Here is a 20,059-nt window from a genome sequence, read left to right on the forward strand (position 1 = left end):
GCCTAAAGGATGTCATTTATCTCAGAAAGCACAGCACCTATTATCAAGGCTGTTTAATCAGCAACTGATCTTCCAACTGGAAGACCAGAAGGGTCACTGGAGACCATTTAACAATCAATCAATTAATCAATCACTCAGTAAACACATCAAGGTCTTGTCAGGCACTCTATTAGGTGCTGGAGATACAAAGGCAAAAAACAAAGTGTAAATTTTCAAGAAACTTATGTTCTATCAAGGGAGACACAAATACAGACACAAGTATCTTCAGAATATAACATAACATCTGGTCCAACTCTACCCTTTTACAAATGAAGAAACTGAAGCACAAAAGTGAACTAACTTTCCTAGATGGATACAACTAATTAATGGCAGAGCTCAAGCTCACGGGGCTCTCTGTGATGTTTCTTCTACTGTGGTCTCATACGAAGGCCGTGGAGGGGTGGGTATATTGTACAGGTCTGTGTCAAAGGAAGAAATGTCCTCAGTATAGAAATAACTGACCTGCTGAGGTAAAGAAACAGTGGACGCAGTCTTATTTATCTTTGCATGTGCTTATGCCTTGTCTTCTTCACTCTACCTTCAGAGTTCTCCCCCTTTTGAATTTACTTTGTATTAATTTATCTATGCACATGGTCCATCTTCCCAGGAGAATGCAAACTCCTTCAGGGTAGGGTCTATTTCATTTCTGTCTTTGGTTTGGCTCTTCTTTGCATATAGTAGGAGCTTGAATATTTATTGCACTGAATTGAATTCTAAGCAGATAGACAGCAAGAAACCCTCCTGTATTCTTCTTGGTGTTTCAAACAACGAACATTATTAAGGACCTGCTCTATACCACCTTCCATGGGCTTATATTCTACTGGTACGTGCTCTACACGTATTAGGTCCTCAATAAATTACTGTTCATAGTAACAGTACATACACCATACCAAATCAGAAAAGTCTCTGTCTTTTCCATGTCACAGAAATATCTGTCATAAATGCTGATCAACAGCGATAATAAAATCAAGAATATTCTAAAATGACCTTGCTAACTTACTCACTCCAGGCAAATAACCAGGCAGCTAGTAGGCACAGTGGATAGAGCACCGGGCCTGGAGTCAAGATAGACCTGAGTTCAAATTTGGCCTCAGACACTTACTAGCTGTGTGACCCTGGGCAAGTCACTTAACCTCTTTGCCTCTATTTCCTTAACTGTAAAATGGGGATAATAACAGCATTTACCTCAAAGGGCTGTTGTGAGGATCAACTAAGATATTAATTATAAAGTGTTTAACATAGTGCCCAGCACACAGTAAGCATTATATAAATGTTAGCTATTTACAAAGCATATAGTTTTGTAAATATTCTTTGTGCTATGCTATCTGAATGCCTTTAGTAAGAATTTAACCTACCAGCTAAGTAAGGGGAGGCACATGGTGGGGACTACATGCTGGTGTCTAAGAGACATGCCCAGAGAGTTGCCCCCAGAACACTGACTTGTGGGGACCCAACCAGCCCAGTGGTGTTGAGAGCTGGGTGAGTACAGGCTGAGTGCACTGATTATAACCCCTGAGCCGGGGCATTATAGATGTTTATTAAAAGTATGTGAAGGTATTATCAACACCGACTTCTCTGTATGTCTTCAAATAGGGCCAAACCCTCAGGCTTCATGAGGCCACAAAGGGCCTGATGCAACAAGGGTTTGCTTTTGTGTGTGTGTGTGTGTGTGCTGACCTGTGAGTGAATCAATGAGGAAATACCTCCCAATGCAGAAGTAGCCCTATTCTACAATTTATAATCTCATGGAGTGACTTGCCCAGGATCACACAGGCAAGATGTTATCAGAAGCTAGACTTTGGGTCTCACTAAATCTGAGGCCATCTTGCTGGTCACGACTGCACAGCTGCCTCTAATAAAAGTACACCACCAACTTGAATGTATACACTACTAAATATTTAAAGTACGCTGCTTAAAATATACCTTTGGAAAAATTTTTTTTGCCGTATTAATTTGTCACTGGTCTTGGTTTCTGGACAATGATCATAACAAGTTTTCCATAAGTTTTAAAGGAGAACATGATAGTACTTAACCCTGAAAATTCCCTGAGGCACTGTCAAAGAAACTTTAATTTTTTACTAAGAGAGCCTTCAGATTCTTCCATTGTGCAACTCACACTGAATTTATTCCTCCTTCTTATCCAAACAGCCAGCATTTACAGAGCCCCTGCTCTGTGGCTGGTGCTAGAGATGCAAAAGCAAAGAAACAAAAAACAGTCCTTGGAGAATTTATAGTCTACAGGGAAACATTTAAATATAAAGTGAATACAAAGTTTGTGGAAAGAAATTTAAAGTAAAATGATGGTGATGATATTTTTGGTAGGGAGCTCTAACAGCTGGAGGGTTCTGGAGTCAGAGGGCCTGTGTTCAAAACCCTTTTCTGCTGCCCCAAATCTACAGTCAGACCCAGAAAAGGCTTGAATGGTTAGGGGAGGTGCGGGAGCTGAACTACTAAGGAAATGAGAAGATTCGGGGAGTCTGAGGTGAGAGAAGAACGCACTAGAATCATGGCAGCGGAACACAGCCTGTACAAAGGTTCACCGCTGGGAAATGGAACATTGTCTACAGGGAATAGTAACAATAGCTAGCATTTCTATAGTGCTATGTGCCAGGCGCTACACTCGGTACTATATGATTATCAGCTCATTTGGTCCTGGTAACAACTCTGGGAGGTAGGTGCTCTTATTCTAATTCCCCATTTTATGTTACAGATGAAGAAACTGGGGCAAAGAGAGGTTAAGGGACTTGCCCAGAGTCACACAGCAGAAACTGGATTTGAATTCAGGTCTTCCTGACTCCAAGCCTTGGTGCTTTATCCGCTGACTACCTTCTATACCAATGTGGCTGGCCAACCGACCACAGGAAGGAGAGTGATGTGGAATAACCTAGAAAGATAGGCAGGAGCCAGACCCAAGGCCTTCCAAGTCCAAACAGGAGTCTGTACTTTAAACTAAAGATAATAAGGAGTCTTTAGAGCTTTTGGAGCAGGGGAGAGCTGACTTGGGCTTTTTCGTTTTCCCCTTTAATCACAAAGAAGGGGCTCAATATTCCTTCAACTGAGAGGGGAGAGTAAAGTGAACATTTTGAGTGTAGGCTGGTCCCCTGGTAGGAATGTCACCATTCCTCTGAATACACCAAGCTCCAGCCCCACTGCCTCCAGAGACATTTCCTCTAAGTCCCAGCCAGAGGCTGGCAATCTCTTCCCCCCCCCCCCCAAGGAGCCCTGACTCTTTACAAGCTCATTTGCAAAGCATTTAGTATTAATTAACTAGCATTGTTATTTATCTTTTCTGAAGAGGTCTAGTCTCCTCCAGCAAACAGCACACCTTTTCAAGGGCAGACATTCAGGCTCCTTTATATTCCCAACCCAGAGCAGGAGCAAGCTGGGACTCTCCCACATGGTAGGATGTACAAAAAGAGTAATATATAATAACCTAGAAAGATAGGCCAGAGTCAGATTGCCAAAGGGACAGAGAGCTGCTTTTCCAGCTAGCATAGAACAACAAAGCAGTCGCCAGACCATTCGTCAGGAAAGAGGTCATTAACCACCCTCTTCAAGTAGAAAGATGCTGACCCTAATCAATAGATGCTCTCACCTTCATTAACAGACAGTTAAGACAGCAGCTGGCTCATCCCTGTGTACGGGAGCCTGTGTAACTCTTGTCCAGACCTTCCCACAAGGTACTACCTAATGCACAGAGGTCCTTCCTCTTGATCTCTTGACACAGCCTAGGTACAACGGAGCACAAAGGCTGTTAATCTGTCATCAATCAGTAAGTATTTAGTAAGTGGTTTCTATGTCAGGTACTTGGTTAGGCATTGATGATATAAACCCCAAATCAAACAGTCCCTGCCCTCATGGGGCTGACATTTTATCAGGCAAGGACAGGCAACAAGCATTTATTTATTTATTTATTTATCTGTTCATTCATTTTTTTATTATTATTATTTTTTTTTTTGCCTAGGCAATGGGGTTAAGTGACTTGCCCAGGGTCACACAGCTAGTAAGTGTTATGTGTCTGAGGCCGCATTTGAACTCAGGTCCTCCTGAATCCAGGGTCGTGCTCTGCCCCAACAAGTATTTATTTATTAAGCTTGCAAGGCAAGGTCCTAAGGGTTGGGAACAGAAATACAAGCAAAAAGCAAGCTTGTCTCTGCTTTCTAGGGCCTTACATTCTAATGGAGGAAGACAACATACAAAAGGAATGGGAAAGTTGTGGGGGGAGGGGATGTTAGAGTGAGGGGCCCCAGGAGCTTCACAGTTCTCAAGGCATGGGGGCAAAGTCTGGAGATTACTGGGGAACTAGGGGAAACAGCACGCACAAATTCAGGTCAAAAAAAAGTATATAACAAAAGAAATACAAAATAATTTTAGGGGAACTTGAAAATTTTTTCATTCCACTTCCTCTCCTTTCCTGGTGGTATATCTCTTTGATGATATCTTTTCTGAGCTTTTGAGGCAGAATTCTTCACTGGTAATCTGCTATAGCCAATTCTTAAAAACCAGACATTTCTCCATTTAATTCTTTGGGAAAGGTGGTGTTCTAAGATCTGTAACCATATAGCATCATCTGGGCTCTGGGCTTCACATCAGTGGCAAACACCTTCAGTGAGCTGCTGTCTATTACATGCCAAATCATAGGGTTGTCAAACAAAGCTGTATCTGGTGCTGTCTTTCAAGGAATTTTGTATACTTTTGACACATGCAGGGAGGATGCTTTAAAGAGAACCTTTAAGGCAGTGTCTGAATCAAATGATTTTTATGGTCACAGATTCAGAGGTTACCTGGAAGGCCTAGGTCTCTGCAGCTTCGAGGCCACATGTGGCCTTCTAAGTCCTTGGGTGAGGCCTTTTGACTGAGTCCAAGTTTTATGGAACAAATACTTTTATTAAGGGGATTTGTTCTGTGAAGTTAGGATTCAGTCAAAGGGCCACACCCACGGATCTAGACTGGAGGCTCCACGGTCCCCACCCCAGGGATGAATCCCTCACTAGAACAAGAAATGTTCTCTACAACATGGCTGACTAACGTTATCCATATTGCGTCTAGAGACTTACAGTTGGGGAAAAAACCCTCACAACTCCTACCATTCTCTTTAAGGGCAGCTAAGTGAACCAGAGGACCAGGCCTGGAGTTAGAGAGACCTGAATTTAAATCTGACCTCAGACACTTAGTAGGTTTGTGATCTGGACAAGTCACTTAACTCTGTTTGCCTCAGTTTCCTCATCTGTAAAAAAAATGGGCATAATAAAAGCATTTCCTACCCAGGGTTGTTGTAAGGATCAAGTGAGATAACAACTGTAAAGTACTTAGCATGGTGCTTGGTACATAGTAAATGCCAGTTAAATGTTAGCTATTATCATCTCCTCAGGTAGCCTAGCCCATTTCTGGATTTTGTGTGTGTGTGTGTGAATTGGGGTTAAGTGACATGCCTCCAGTCCCACAGCTAATAAACATTATGTGGCTGAAGCCATATCTGAACTCAGGGCCTCCTGACTCCAGGGCTGGTGCTCTATTCACTGTGCTACCTAGCTACCCCTCTGGATTGTTTTAATGGTTAAGTAAGCTTAAACTTGGTTCTTTCTAATTTTCACACAATAAAAGTTCATTCCATAGTCAGAGACCTTTAAACACTTGAAGATGGTTATCATACCCTCTCCCCTTTCCCCCAAATCTTCTCTTCTCCATACTACACATGCCTTGTTTCATCCATCCTTACATGGTATGAACTCAGGGCCCTTCATCATCCTGGTTGGTCTCCTTTGTTAGATAATCTCCAACTTAACAGTGTCCTTCCTAAAATGGGATACCCAGGGCTGGCTTCCCTCAAGTCTCAGCTAAAGCCCCAACTACAGGAAGCCTCTGCTGCTCCCTCTTAATTCTAGTGCTTTCCCTCTGTTGATTTTTTGATCCATCCATCCATCTATCTCTCTATCTATCTATCTATCCATCCATCCATCTATCTCTATATAACTATATCTACCTAACTATATCTATCTATCTACCTATCTATATCTATATATATCTAGTTTGTTCATAGTTGTTTTCATGTTGCCTTGCCTATACCTTTGTGAACTGCTCCAGGTCAAGGACTGTCTTTTGCCTTTCTTGATTTCCCAGGCATCACTTAGCAAAAACCCAGGACATAAAAGGCACTTAATAAATGCTTCCTGACTGACTGACTGACTTACTAACTTGAGTGTACCAGCTGAGATTCTAATCAGGGCAGAGGAGCAGAGAAGCACTTTGACCTCTAGAGACCCAGACACTGCTTCTCTCTGTGCAGCTTAAGAACACATGATCTTTCTTGGCTGCCAAAGGACTCTGTTCACCACTCCAGCATTTGCAGTCCTCTGAAACTCCTAGATCTTTTAAAGACCAACTGCCGTGTAGTCACATCTCCCTTGTACTTCTGAAGCTGATAAGCACGGCAGAATCTTGTATGCTTTGCACTTTTCAGTCAATTGCCTGGCTATAAAGATGTGATCTGCTATAGAATATTCTTTATGAAACTTGACTGTTCATTTCTCAAACATATCTTCATCAAAGATGTCTTCTGATACCTGTGCAGATAACTCTATGATGATTTAATAGAAATGGGAAAGCAGGCACATTGATCTCCTCTTTTTTTTCAGTAGTAATAATGTCCATGATTTTTGTCCAAATGTTAATCCTGCCCCTTTTCAAAGAACCTTAGAATCAATCCTATAATGTCCTTAAAATATCATCTCCAACAAATGATTCTTTCAAAATTAATTTTAAAGTTGCTGATGTGATTAGAAACCCTTTCTGCATCAAAGAGGATTTTTAGAATTTTTTTGTAGGCATGCCACTTTTTTTTTCCAATTTTTTAAAACATTTTTATTCAAAATTTTGAGTTCCAAATTCCATCTATCCCTTATTTCCCTCCCTGAGACGGCAAGCAATTACACACACACACACACACACACACACACACACAAAATATAGTTTATACATGTGCAATTATGTAAAACATTTCTATATTAGTCATTTTGTTAAAGAAGACTTGAATAAGAGAAAAAATTATGAAAGAAAGTGAAAAATAGCAAGGCATGCTACTTTTTGAGATTATCTCATCTACAAATGATAATGCTTAGGACCGTAGCAAATAATAAAGCAGATAATCAGAGACCTGGCCATGTCATTCTTCTACTTAAAATTTTTCACCCTCCTTTCATGCTGTTCCATTCAAATTTGTGGCTGGCATGCAAGGCTTTCCACAATCTGATGACACTCTATCTTTTCAGCCTTATTTCACATTACTTTCTTTCATTTTCACATACTCCATATTCCAGCAAAACTGGAATATTAACCTTCCTGATTGGTTCATGCACTTCTCTAGGCCTGAAAATGCTTTGTCAAATTGCCCTACACTTCTTGGAAGTTTTCCAGGATTTTATCAGATTGTAACAACCTTTCCTCTCTCAAACTTGGACTTTAGGAAGATCAGTTTGACAAGTGATAATGGATGGGAGTGGAGGGAGACTTGAAGCAGGGTACTAACCAACAGGTTGTTCCATTAGTTTAAGTGTGAGGTGATAAGGGCTTATTGATGGTGATGGCAGATTATATGTATGTGTGTGTGTGTATACACACACACACGTATGCACACATATACACATACACATGTGTGTGTATCTATACATACACATATGTGTACATATGATGTCATGGAGGCAGAAATGACAGGATTTGACAACTGATTGGATATGGAGGGGTGAGATAGAATGAGGAGTCAAGGATGACTTCTAGGTTGCAAGCTTGGATGACTAGATGGATGATGGTACCATTGACAGTAATGGGGAAGTCAGGAGGAGGTAGAGGTATGGAGAGAATGATCATGAGTTCATATGCCCCAAAAGCTATTAAACTGTTCATACCCTTTTAACCCAATGATATTGCTACTAGGTCTAGAGATTAAATAAAGAGGAAAAGGACCCATACATATGAAAGAATATATATAGTAGCTCTTTTTTGTGGTAGCAAAGAATTAGAAACTGAGGGCATGTCCATCAGCTGGGGAATGGCTGAACAAGTTACAGTATATGAATGAGGTGGAATACTACTGTGCTGTAAGAAATGATGAAGGGGATAGTTTCAGAAAAATGTGGGAAGACTCCTATGAACTGATACAAAGTGAAGTGAGTAGAACCTGGAGAATAATTTATACAGAAACAGCAATATTGTAAAGATAATCCACTCTGACTTAGTAACTCTGATCAACACACTGGCAAACCACAATTCCAAAGGATTCATGATGAAACATGGTATCCACCTCCAGATAAGAGAGCTAATGGTCTCAGAGAGAGCAGAATGAAGCACATTTTCTTCTATTTATTTCTTTTCGTAATTTTTTTTCTTATAGAGACATTTGATTTGCATGTCTGTGCACATTTACAATGGAGTTTATTTTTCTTTCTTTTTCAACAACTGGGGGAGGGGGAGAAAGAGGAGAGAAATTTGGAATTGAAAATAAAGTAAAACTGAATTGAATTTTTTAAAAAAGTAATGAGTCCAGTTTTGGATATTTAAGTTTAAGATGTTTAAGATGTCCATGAGACATCTAGTTCAAGATGTCCAATAGGCAGGTGGAGATATGAGACTGGAGATCAGGCGAGAGGTTAGGGCTGCACAAATAGATCCAAAAATCATCTGTATAAAGATGATACTTGAAACCATGGGAACTGCTGAGATCACCAAGTGAAATAGTGTAGAAGGAGAAAAGAAGAGGACTCAGGCCAGAGCCCTGCAGGATCTTAGTTGTTATACTGGGTGAAGATGAAGATTCAACAGAGGAGACAAAGAATCGGTCAGACATAGGAAGAGAACCAGGAGAGAGTGGCATCATAAAAATCTAAATACAAATGAGTATCAAGAAGGTGATCTACAGTGCCAAAGGCTGCAGGGAGATCAAAAAGAATGAGGACTGATTTGCCAATCAATCAATAAACATTTATTAAGCACCTACATGCCACTACTACATGCCAGGAACTGTGCTCAGCTCTGGGGATACAAAAAGAGGCAAAAGAAAGTTTCTACCCTCAAGGAGCTTACTGGCACCTTGAAGAGACTAGTTTTGGTTGAACAATGAGGTCAGAAGCTGGACTACAAAGACTTGCCTTTCTTTGTATCCCTATCACTTAGTAAAAACTTGGCAAATAGTAATGACTTTTTTGGCCTAAGCTGTAAAGTGGTATGGCACAAATTTAAGACAATGTTTGTCATTTTCCTTTTTTATTATCTTTGCCCATATGACAAATGTGGGAAGGAATCTTATAGTTGCTTTAATTTACATTTCTCTAATTATTAGTGATTTGGAGCATTTTTTACCTATGGTTGTTCATAGTTGGATTTCATCCTTCGAAAATTTCCTCTTCAAGATCCCCAAAGGAAAACTCCTAGGAATATTGTAGCCAAATTCCAGAGTTCCCAGGTCAAGGAGAAAATATTACAAGCTGCCAGAAAGAAACAATTCAAATACTGTGCAAACATAATCAGGATAACACAAGATTTAGCAGCTTCTACATTAAAGGACAGGAGGGCATGGAATATAATATTCTGGAGGGCAAAGGACATAGGATTATAAAACAAGAATCACCTACCCAGCAAAACTGAGTATAATCCTTCAGGGGAAAAAATGGTCACTCAGTGAAATAGAGGACTTTCAAGCATTCTTGATGAAAAGACCAGAGCTGAATAGAAAATCTGACTTTCAAAATACAAGACTCAAATGGAACACGAAGAGGTAAACAGGAAAGGGAAATCATAAGAGACTTATCAAGGTTGAACTGTTTACATTCCTGCATGGAAAGACAATATTATAACTCATGAGATTTTTTGTCAGTATTAGGGTAGTTGGAGGAAAAAAATTACATATATGTATAGATAGACAGATAGATAGATAGATAGATAGATAGACAGACAGACAGACAGACAGACAGACAGATAGAGGGCACAGGGTGAGTTGAAGATTAAGGGGTCATATCTGGAGAATAAAATTAAGGGATGAGAGAGGATTATACTCAGAGAAGAAGAAAGGGAGAGGTAGAATGGGGTAAATTATCTCACCAAAAAAAAAAAAACCCAAAAAGAAAAGGCTCTTACAGTGAAGGAGAAATGGGGAAAGCTGAGAGGGAATGAATGAATCTTATTCTCATAGGATTTGGCTTACGAAGGGAATAACATACACATTCAGTTGGGGATGGAAATCTGTCTTACCCTACAGGAAAATAGGGGGAGAAGGGGACAAGAGAGCAGGGGGATGATAGAGAAAAGGGAAGATTGGGAAAGGGGGTAACCAGAAGCAAATACTTCTGAGGAGGGACAGGGTCAAAAGAAAGAATAGAATAAATGGGAGGGCAGGATAGGATTAAGGGAAATAGAGTTAGTTTTTCACAATATATCTACTATGGAAGTGTTTTGCATAACTGCACATGTATAACCTATATTGAGTTGCTTGCTTTTTCAATGAGGGTGGATGGGGAGGGATGAAGGGAGAAAACTTGAAACCTAAAGTTTTAAAAACATATGTTTAAAAACAATGTTTTCACATGCTACTGGGAAATAAGAAATACAAGAAATGGGGTACAGAAGTCTATCCTGCCCTGCAGGAAAATAGAAGGGTAAGGGGATAAGAGAAGGGGGGGAGACACAGAAGAGAGGACAGACTAGGGAAAGGGATATTCAGAATAGATGCCATTTTGGAGTGGGGAGAGGGATAAGATGGCAGTGAAAATTTGGGACTCACAATCTTGTGGAAGTAAATATTGAAAACTAAAAATGAATAAATTTATATTTAAAAAAAAAAAGGAAAATTTCCTCTTCATATCCTTTGACCATTTATCAGTAGGATAATTTGTTCCTTAAAATATGATTTTCAATAAATACTGCCAGATAGAATAAAAATGTCTGTATCATGATGATTTGCTGATTGGGTTTAGTTGCCCTCTTCCTGATTTCACCCACAAAATGAAGACATAATATTAGTTAAACTACACCTCTGGAGGAAAATGCCTCTATGAACTAATGAGAACACAATATAAGTGAGTAAAACATTAGCTTAATATAGGAGTAGAAAGTCAGGCTGGGAGTCAGGAAGATCTGAGTTCAAATCTGGCCTCAGACACTTACTAGTTGTGTGACTCTGGGCAAGTCACTTAACCCTATTTGCCTCAGTTTCTTCATCTGTAAAATGAGCTGGAGAAGGAAATAGCAAACCAATCAGTATCTTTGCCAAAAAAACCCTAAATGGGGTCATGATGATTGAGACACAACTAAAAAAAGACTGAATAATAAAGTGGTGGGTACAGAATCAGGCCTCACAGCTAAGAAAATGTGGGTTTAAGTCCTGTCTCTAACACATTCTGGCTGTGTGACCAAGTCACACACTCTCAGGGTTCTAGGCAACTCTCCAAAACTATAGGTTCAGTGAAGTGCTGACCTGCAATGATACAGTTTCCTCATCCCCATACCAATGAAATCACAGGTATCCCTACCCTATAATGGAAAGCAAAAAGCAGCTTTTGGAAACAGAATTGGTTGACAAATAAGCCACAACTGCATCTGAATTGGATTTTTTTTCTCCTTAAAAGCATTCTATTTGATGGTAACCCATACTAATCTGTGAACTTGTGTTACACTTGACTAAAACATTTTGTATACTGAAGACCACTCTATGACAGTATTAATTCTAAGTTATGACTTATAATTATTTGGAGAAATTTGTATGAATGGTCTGGTTAAGACAGTCAAGAAGAAAATTCAAATGCAGGTAACTTTTCATTCAATAAAAATCTTTTAAAATCTTAAAAAACCAGAAAGGAAAGAAGGAAGGGAGGAAGAGAAGAAAGGAAGGAGGGAAGAAAAGAGGGAAAAAAGGAAGAAAGGAAGGAAAGAAGGGAGGAAGGAGAGAGGAAGAAGGAAGGAAGGTAGAGCTAGATGAGAAAAATGAAATATAAACCCCCACGTTCCCTATTTATGTCATGGTATTTGCTAAATTTTATGGTTCTTTATATGATCTTAAGACTGTTATAGAATAATAATTCCAAGTGACTCAAGAGAAATGGAATACCATAGGAAGAGTAACTGTGCAATAAAACATTTTAGCTTCTGACATTCCTATTTACACTATAATACAAGTAAAGCTAATGGCCATGCAGTAATTACTCCCTAGTAAATACATTATTAGATATTATCTAGAAATATTATCATACTGTTCGTGATCACAATCTACTAAATCCCTAGTCTTGAGCACTACTAAACAGTACCTTCGTGGCCTTGAAGGGTTAGAGAAGATGTCTCTGTCAGCCTGGCACTGCTGGGATGAAGGAGACAGGGATTTATGAGGATGCTAAGTCACGAGGCCAGTAGGAGGGATGTAATGGCCAGGAGGAAGGGATCAATATCTTTAAGGGGCAGCAATTTCAAAGCAGGGTCAGGGTTCACAGAGGAGAAAGGTAATTAGAGCACAAAAGGTCAGCTTCTCACCATTTTTAAAATTCTGTTTTGTTCTTCTGTTTTCTTCAACGCCTTTCCATCCTCATCATAGTGTTCATCAGTCAGTCACTGTGCATTTAAACACTTCCTATGTGCCAGGCACTGTGCTAAGCCTGAGACTGGATCCGTGAGTTCATTGCCGTAGGGGACTACCAAGTAAAGGGACTCCCTCTACCTGTGCAATTGGTACCTTCTTTGCAACTTTACCCTTGGAAAGCTATCTAGGGCACTGATGGGTTAAGCAGCTCGCCATCGGTCACATAGCCAGTAAGGATCTGAACTAGTTCTTGCTTTGAGACAATCTCTCTATCTGCCATACCCAGTTGTTCCTCTTAGATAATACACAGTGGGTACTTAATATATGCCTGCTGGTTGATTTACTGGCTAAAATACAGAACTGAAGCATTTGTTGATTATGTATTGTATTTGCTTAAAGGATTATATTTATGTCAGGAATCACCTCCTCCATGTAGGTGATGCCTTCCTACTCAAATGTGTCTTGCTAACATTTGACCTCTCCTACATACTAACGTTTTAACTTGTATTATGGTTATTTCTGTATTGTCTTTGCCTTATGCTAAATTGCTCTTTGAGGGAAGACCTAGCAATGACTGGTCTAGATAAGTTCGTAGAGGCTTCTCTCTAGTTAGCCAACCAACAAGCACTCACCACAGAGGTTCTTAAAACTTTTTTTTGTATCACAGACTCCTTGGGCAGTCTGGTGAAGCCTACAGAACCCTTCTCAAAATAATACTTTTAAAAGCATAAAATGAAATTCATATGGCTACAAAGAAACCAGTGATACTGAAATAAAGATATACTTTTTTTTCCATTCAAGTTCAGAGACACCCACCTTAAATCTATATACTCACCCCTTGGGAGTCCACAGACCCCAGATAAAGAATTTCTCCGGCTCACTATATGCTACCGTATTAAGTGCTAGGGAAGCAAAGAAAGGCAAAAACAGCTACTGGCCTCAATTCTAATAAGAGGAGACAACATGCAAAGAACTCAGAACACATAAGACATACAGAATAGATGGTCATCCCAAAGAATGCCAGCAACTCTGGCTACAAGGCAAAGAATTTTTTCAGGCCATAGTAAGTCACAGAAACTGTTAACCTTGTTCATAGACTGAAGGGTGGAAGGGACTTCAGAGGCCATAGAGACTAACTCACTTAGCATTTAACAGATGAGAGAACACTGAGACTGAATTTAAGTGCCTTGTCAAGGAAGGCACTTGGGATGTCACATGGGAAGGCAGCAACTGAAGGATTTGAACCCAGGACCCAGGCTCCAGAACCAACACTCATTCTGCCTCACCATGCTTGCCTGGGACTGTGATACGAAGTGATAGAGAAGCTTCCCTCACTGATGGAAATCATGGCTCCTTAAAGTCATTTTAATGGAGTGAGCATATACTGCCAGGCTAGTTCAGATTTCAAAATGCAACAATTTTCTTCCTACAGTGAAGACCAGAATTATATATTGCTACTAATGATATTTCTTACTTAAAAAAAAAAAGATTAAAAATAGTCAGTTTTACTATTACAAATACTAGCCCATCTTTATTTCGCTGTGCAATCTTTTAAAGACAGTTCTGTCCCCAGTGGACAACTGGGCAAAGGATATGAATAGAGTTTCCAAAAGAACTGCAAACTATCAGCAACTACATGAAAGATTACTCCAAATAACTAAGAAAAGAAATTCAAACCGAAACAAATCCCCAAGGCTTCACTTGACGCTTAGCAAACTATCAAAGACGAAAAAGCTCCCAAATTGTCTATGTCAGAGTGGCTCCCGGGAAGCCAGGAGCGCTAATGTACTGTTAGGGGAGCCGGAAATTAGTTTAAATTTTTGGAAACACTTTTGGAATTACATGAGAAAAGTCATTAAATTGCTCATAGCCTCTGGCTCTGAAATTCCACTTTTGGGATGTTCCAAGGAGACCACAGACAGAAAGAGGTCCCATATTCACCGAAATAAATATTTCTAGCAACACTTTTTGTGGTAGCAAAAAACTGAAAACAAAGCGAATGCCCACTGACTGGGTATTGGCTAAACAAACTGACATATGAAAACAATGAAATCTTACTGTGCTTATAACAAATACATATAAAGAATTTAGAGAAATATAGGAAGACTTACATGAGTCATTGCAGAAAGCATTAAGTAGAAACAGAAATACGTGCAATGTATGCTGTGCAATTGTTTTTCAGTCCTGTCTGACTCTTTGTGACCCCATTTGGGGTTTTCTTGGCAAAGATACTGGAGTGGTTTGCCATTTCCTTCTTCAGCTCATTTGACAGATGAGGAAACTGAGGCAAACAGGTTTAAGTGACTTGTCCAGGGTCCCACAGCTAGTAAGTGATTTGAACTCAGGAAGATAAGTCTTCCTGACTCCAGGCCTGACACTCTGTTCACTACGGTGCCCCCTTGCTGCACCAACATACAATGTACACATAACATAAGGAAATGAGTTCTCTTTTCCTTGGAGGGGGAAGTAAGTATACAATGATACATACACTGTCACACCTTTCCTGTGTCCATTTCTTCTGATGAATTGATTTTCTTACACAGGCGGCACTACATGAATGCTTACTCCCTTCTCTTCTCCCTCCCTCTTTTTTATAAGGGAAGGTTCACTGAATGGGTGGAGTACTACAGGTAGAAATTTGTGTGATAAACAAAAAGCATGGTTAAAATGTTAAATTTTTCAAAAGGTAATTTAGCTCTCATGGGAACTGAGAATAATAAATTCTTAGCCCACTAAAAATCAGAAAATTCTGTTGTCCCATTATGAATCTCATTAACATCACAGTTCAACAAAACAGGGCCATTTTGCTACAAAGAAGCTGGCAAAAAAATGGTTTTTACTAATAAAAATGAAAAAAATTGGAACACCACAATGTGCGGAATTTGTTTAAATGATGATCAATCTTTGTTTACCTACAGTCAGCTACTGAAAAAGATGGACACAGAAAGGTATTTTCTCTGAGTCAGTTAGAAGGAATTACAAAATCATAGATTGAGGCTAGAAGGGACTGAGGATGTCACCCAATCCCATTCCCTCTGAACAGGTAAAGGCAGCTCAACGATTTGCCCAGATAGTAAGTTACAGAGGAATGATTTGAACCTAGGACCTCTATTCTAAATTCAATGCTCTCTCCACCGTACCACGCAGCCTCGTATAAAGATCTAGGAATATCCTAGCAGGAATTAAGACATTTCCCCCTTGAAAATGACTTACGGTTTGGGGGGAGGGAGGTTATCAGCACAGCAAAGAGGCTGTCTGTCACTTGTTACAGAGAATTAATCTGTGAGAAGTAGCTCTGGACAAGACAGGCAACCTTTGATGTCTTCTTTAATGAGCTGCCTGCACTTCTTCATGAAGGTGAGTCAACAGTGGGTCCAGATTCCCAGGAATAACTTTGCCCACTCTTCCTTTGATGTGATCCTGTTTGGTGATTGCCACATAACTAGCTACATTTGATTTACGGATCTCCATTAAAATAATTTATGACTCCTTTTAGTGTAACACAGGGAATGTTTTCTTCCGAGGGAACACATACTCAGTGTGCCCACTCATTAGGACCACTAGTGGTCTGTGCCTCTCCTGACTACATCACTTACTTACATGGCAGGGAGTGACATCCTCAGTCAGCTACCTGGGCCCTTCCACCCTCCAGCAGTGAAGGGAGCTCCTTCTTTAAGATGGGATGTTCTTCAAGCATGGCCCCAAAGAATAGACAGAAGAAGATTCTTCTAACACACCACCCATACATACACACATACACACACACACACCCCACACACACACACACAGAGGTATACAAGGGGTAGAAGGTCCACCTCTTCCTTACTGAGGTGCCTTAACACCTATGAAATACCAGGTTTGAGGAAAAAACTTATTGTGGCACATTGCATATATTTTCATATTTTTTTTAATAAATTGATCATTTCTGCTGATTTCTTTTCCTCTAAAATATTCTAAAAATATCTGTTATATTTGCTGGCTCTCTGGACAGAGGGAGAGGGAAGAATACAGGGGAAAGTTAGGCAATATAAAAAAATCAATAAAATTTATTTTTAAAAAAGGATGAGAAGTTCTTTCTACATTCAAAATTATCTTATGGGGAACATTTTAATTCTCTTTAGGAAGATCCTATAAAAATGCAGCTTTGATCTTTTACTTAAATTAAATCCTTTAGAGCAGTGGAAAGATAAGCATACTCATCCACTGCTGGTGGAGCTCACTGAATTGCTTACACAATTTGGAATTCTGCAAGAAAAGTTACTAAAAGAGTTTATATTCTTTCACACAGAGACTCCACTACTCAGACCATACCCTGAAGAGGTTACCAACAGTAAGAAAAGACCCATGTAAATTGAGGGGATGTCCACTGATTGGGGAATGGCAGAACAAGATGTGGTGTATGACTGGTTTTTTTTCTTTTTTCTTTTTGGTGAGGCAATTGGGGTTAAGTGATTTGCCCGAAGTCACAGAGCTAGTAAATGTCAAGTGTCTAGGCTAAATTTGAACTCAGGTCCTCCTGACTCCAAGGCCAGAGCTCTAACCACTGTGCCACCTAGCTGCTTCTGTGTGGCATATGATTGTGATGGAATACTACTGTGCTATAAAAAATAAAGAGCAGTATGTTTCTGAAAAATCTGGAAAGACTCACATGGACTGATACAAAGCGAAGTGAGCAGAACCTGGGGAACAGTGTACACAGCAACAGCAATATTGTAATGAGAATCAGCTGTGAAAGACTCGGCTAGTCTTGATCAAGACAATGATCCGAGAGAATTCCAAAGGACTCATGATGAAAAATGCTGTCCACCTCTAGAGAGAACTGACGAACTTTGAGTGCAAATCATACTTTTTTCCCTTGTTGTTGTTTTATTTTTTGCAATATGGCTAATATGGAAATATGTTTTGCCCGATTTCACACATCATTGCTTGCCTTCTCAATAGGTAAGGGAGGGATTGGAAGGGTGAAAATTTTTTGAACTTAAAATTTTAAAAAATTAATATCAAAAATAAATTTAAAAATAAAGTTGTTGATTATTTTTTAAAAAGAGAAAAAAGAATCACGTGTAAGTCTCATAGAAGCATTATCTGAGATAAGAAAGCTGGAAACAAAACATGTACCCAATACCTGGGCTAGTGTTGAATTTGGAGGGTTTCTTTTCTTTGGTCCAATTCTGTGATTTCATAGGTGGTACAAGGCACTCCCAGTGAAGAAACTTCCTCTACCAAAGCAGATGTATAACTCAGAGAGATTTGCTTGAAGCACTAACAGTCACTTGCCCACGGTGACAAAGCCTGTATGTGTCAGACCTAGATTTTTCTGAATGAGGCAGACCCTTTATCCACACACTCTACTGTTGCCTTTCTATGGAAAATTACTGTACCATAAGTATGGTAAATATGAAGAGAATCATGACAAAACTTAAAGGAACAAAAGCAGAGACTAAAGAACTATATACACAGTGATTTTAACAATGTAAATAAAGACAGGAACAACAGGCAAAAAAAAAAGCCAACAGAAAAACCCTGGGTCAAGTACAATGGACAAGGCAGCTAGGTGGCACAGTGGATAGAGCACCAGGCATGTTCCTGAGTTCAAATCTGGCCTCAGACACCAACTAGCTGTGTGACTCTGGGCAAGTCACTTAACCTTGTTTGCCTCCCTTTCCTCATCTGTAAAACGAGCTGGAGAAGGAAATGGCAAACCACTCCAGTATCTTTTGCTGAGAAGACCCCAAATGGGGTCATGAAGAGTTGGACACGACTGAAAAAGGACCAAACAACAACAACAACAACAACAACAACAACAACAACAACAACAACCAGTGGGTAAGATTGATAGCATGCTGCCCACCAAAATCAAAGCGCACGTCTTCCTTTCTGTTAATGATCAGTAAAACACTAAAGCGGAAAATGACAGGTACTATTAACAGCAATCCAATTAGGTGTTATTTGCGTAACTGTTCAGGGGAAATGATTTTCACAATGAGGTTTGTTTGAATGCTGGCTGGGAAGCATCTGTTGGGCAACATAAAGGTATCAATAAATTTAAAAAGAAAATAAATGAAATCCTTCAGACTTAATCCAACCTAACTATGGTATTTAATATGTAAAGTAATTATACCCATTTAATATGCTATCAAGTGCCAATTCGACTTTATTCCAAAGAAATTGTTGGGTACAGTAGTATAAAAATCTATTCTTTAAATAATACCTTTCAAAGCTTTCCTCCTACCATTTGTAGTTAGAATAATCCTGAAAACAATGTTCAAAATGGTTTTCTAACAGTCACATTACCTAACAATGAGGTGCTCTAAACATGAAAAAAATTACATTTTCAGCCTTGTATCTTGTTCATCTGAAAGATAATGTTTTTAAATCCCTCAAATACTACTAAATGTCTCTTACATAATATATACTCAAGGGCAGAACCATAGAATCCAGAAATATAATTGTGGTACACACCATAACTTTGAGGTCTTTGCTTTTTGGTAATAACCGTAATTAACTGGCTTTAGGATAGAGGAATGCAAAGGAGAAGATGCAGAACTTTGGAGATATGCCACCTTCCCACAATTTCCTGCTTCTTACTGGCTTCCTTCTGGTACTTTCACTTACTGACTTCTGATGGTACCATCATGATACCCTCTTCATGGTAGCAGCAGATCTCTTGCTAGAATCAAGATATTCAGTGATAAATTAATCTCTCATATGACCCTTTTGTCAAGTTTAACCCTGTGTCTTGTGTTCTCTACCCCCTCAGATTTCAAAATGCTTATAATTTCTGTGAACAGCTGTTATTAAACATTTCAACATTCATTGAAAAACTCCAATGTACCATAAAAATGGAGGAATTTCTGTAAGGTGCATTTTCCTAATATTAAATCCTCTGCAAAAAAAAAAGTTGTTAAAAATATAACTGGGATAATATTGAACAAAACTCAGTTTCAATTTCTCATTCAACAGGGAGAAGAGATGCTAAGGGCAGTGGTGGGTGTGGAGAAAGAAGTAATGAACTGTTGGAGCAACATCACAAAAGTTATCTTGCTCCACCTGTAACCTGAACAGGAACCCACCACCCACCCACATAACATACCCAAACAAAATCAAGCTTTGCTCAGAGATGGCCAGTGAAGGGAACTCTACTACCTCCAGAGACATTGAATTCCAGTTTTAATTACTGAGTATCCTGCCAAGAGTGATATACCTAATACAGTTTACAACTCATCTATACATATAAATACATACGCCTATATATATATAGTGATATATATATATATATATATCAGATATATATATATAATGAAAACATTGAACAAAACCTTTTAATATGATGAAAACTAAAAAAAATTTAAACAATCTAAAAAAATCAGTACGATTAAAAAAAAACACATAAAAACCTACCTTCTAATACACATGTTAAGAGACCTGATTAAGTCTTTACATTACACTAATTTTTAACATATTTTG

The 20,059-nt window shown here is 39.2% G+C and overlaps 1 protein-coding gene across 10 annotated transcripts in view; it reads right to left on the reverse strand.

The window, feature by feature from the left end:
• The window catches only part of MND1 (meiotic nuclear divisions 1), a 209,329-nt gene that overhangs the window by 97,161 nt on the left and 92,109 nt on the right, over window positions 1-20,059 (reverse strand). Inside the window, exon 7 of one of the 10 annotated variants that reach the window (XR_002326086.2) lies at window positions 9,391-9,515. The exons of 7 other annotated variants lie outside the window; for them this stretch is intronic. Coding sequence is in view for 2 of the 3 variants with exons in the window: in XM_078149049.1 (XP_078005175.1) it covers window positions 13,424-13,494 (71 nt within the window). In the remaining variant the exon portion in view is untranslated. Of the gene's footprint in view, window positions 1-9,390; window positions 9,516-13,408; window positions 13,495-18,890; window positions 19,263-20,059 lie in introns of those variants that run through there. 2 more of the 10 variants (XM_078149049.1, XM_020994118.2) reach the window with 2 other exon arrangements.

Source organism: Phascolarctos cinereus, unplaced genomic scaffold, assembly GCF_003287225.1.
Source record: "Phascolarctos cinereus isolate Bilbo 61053 unplaced genomic scaffold, phaCin_HiC Scaffold_9;HRSCAF=440, whole genome shotgun sequence".
NCBI lineage: Eukaryota > Metazoa > Chordata > Mammalia > Diprotodontia > Phascolarctidae > Phascolarctos > Phascolarctos cinereus.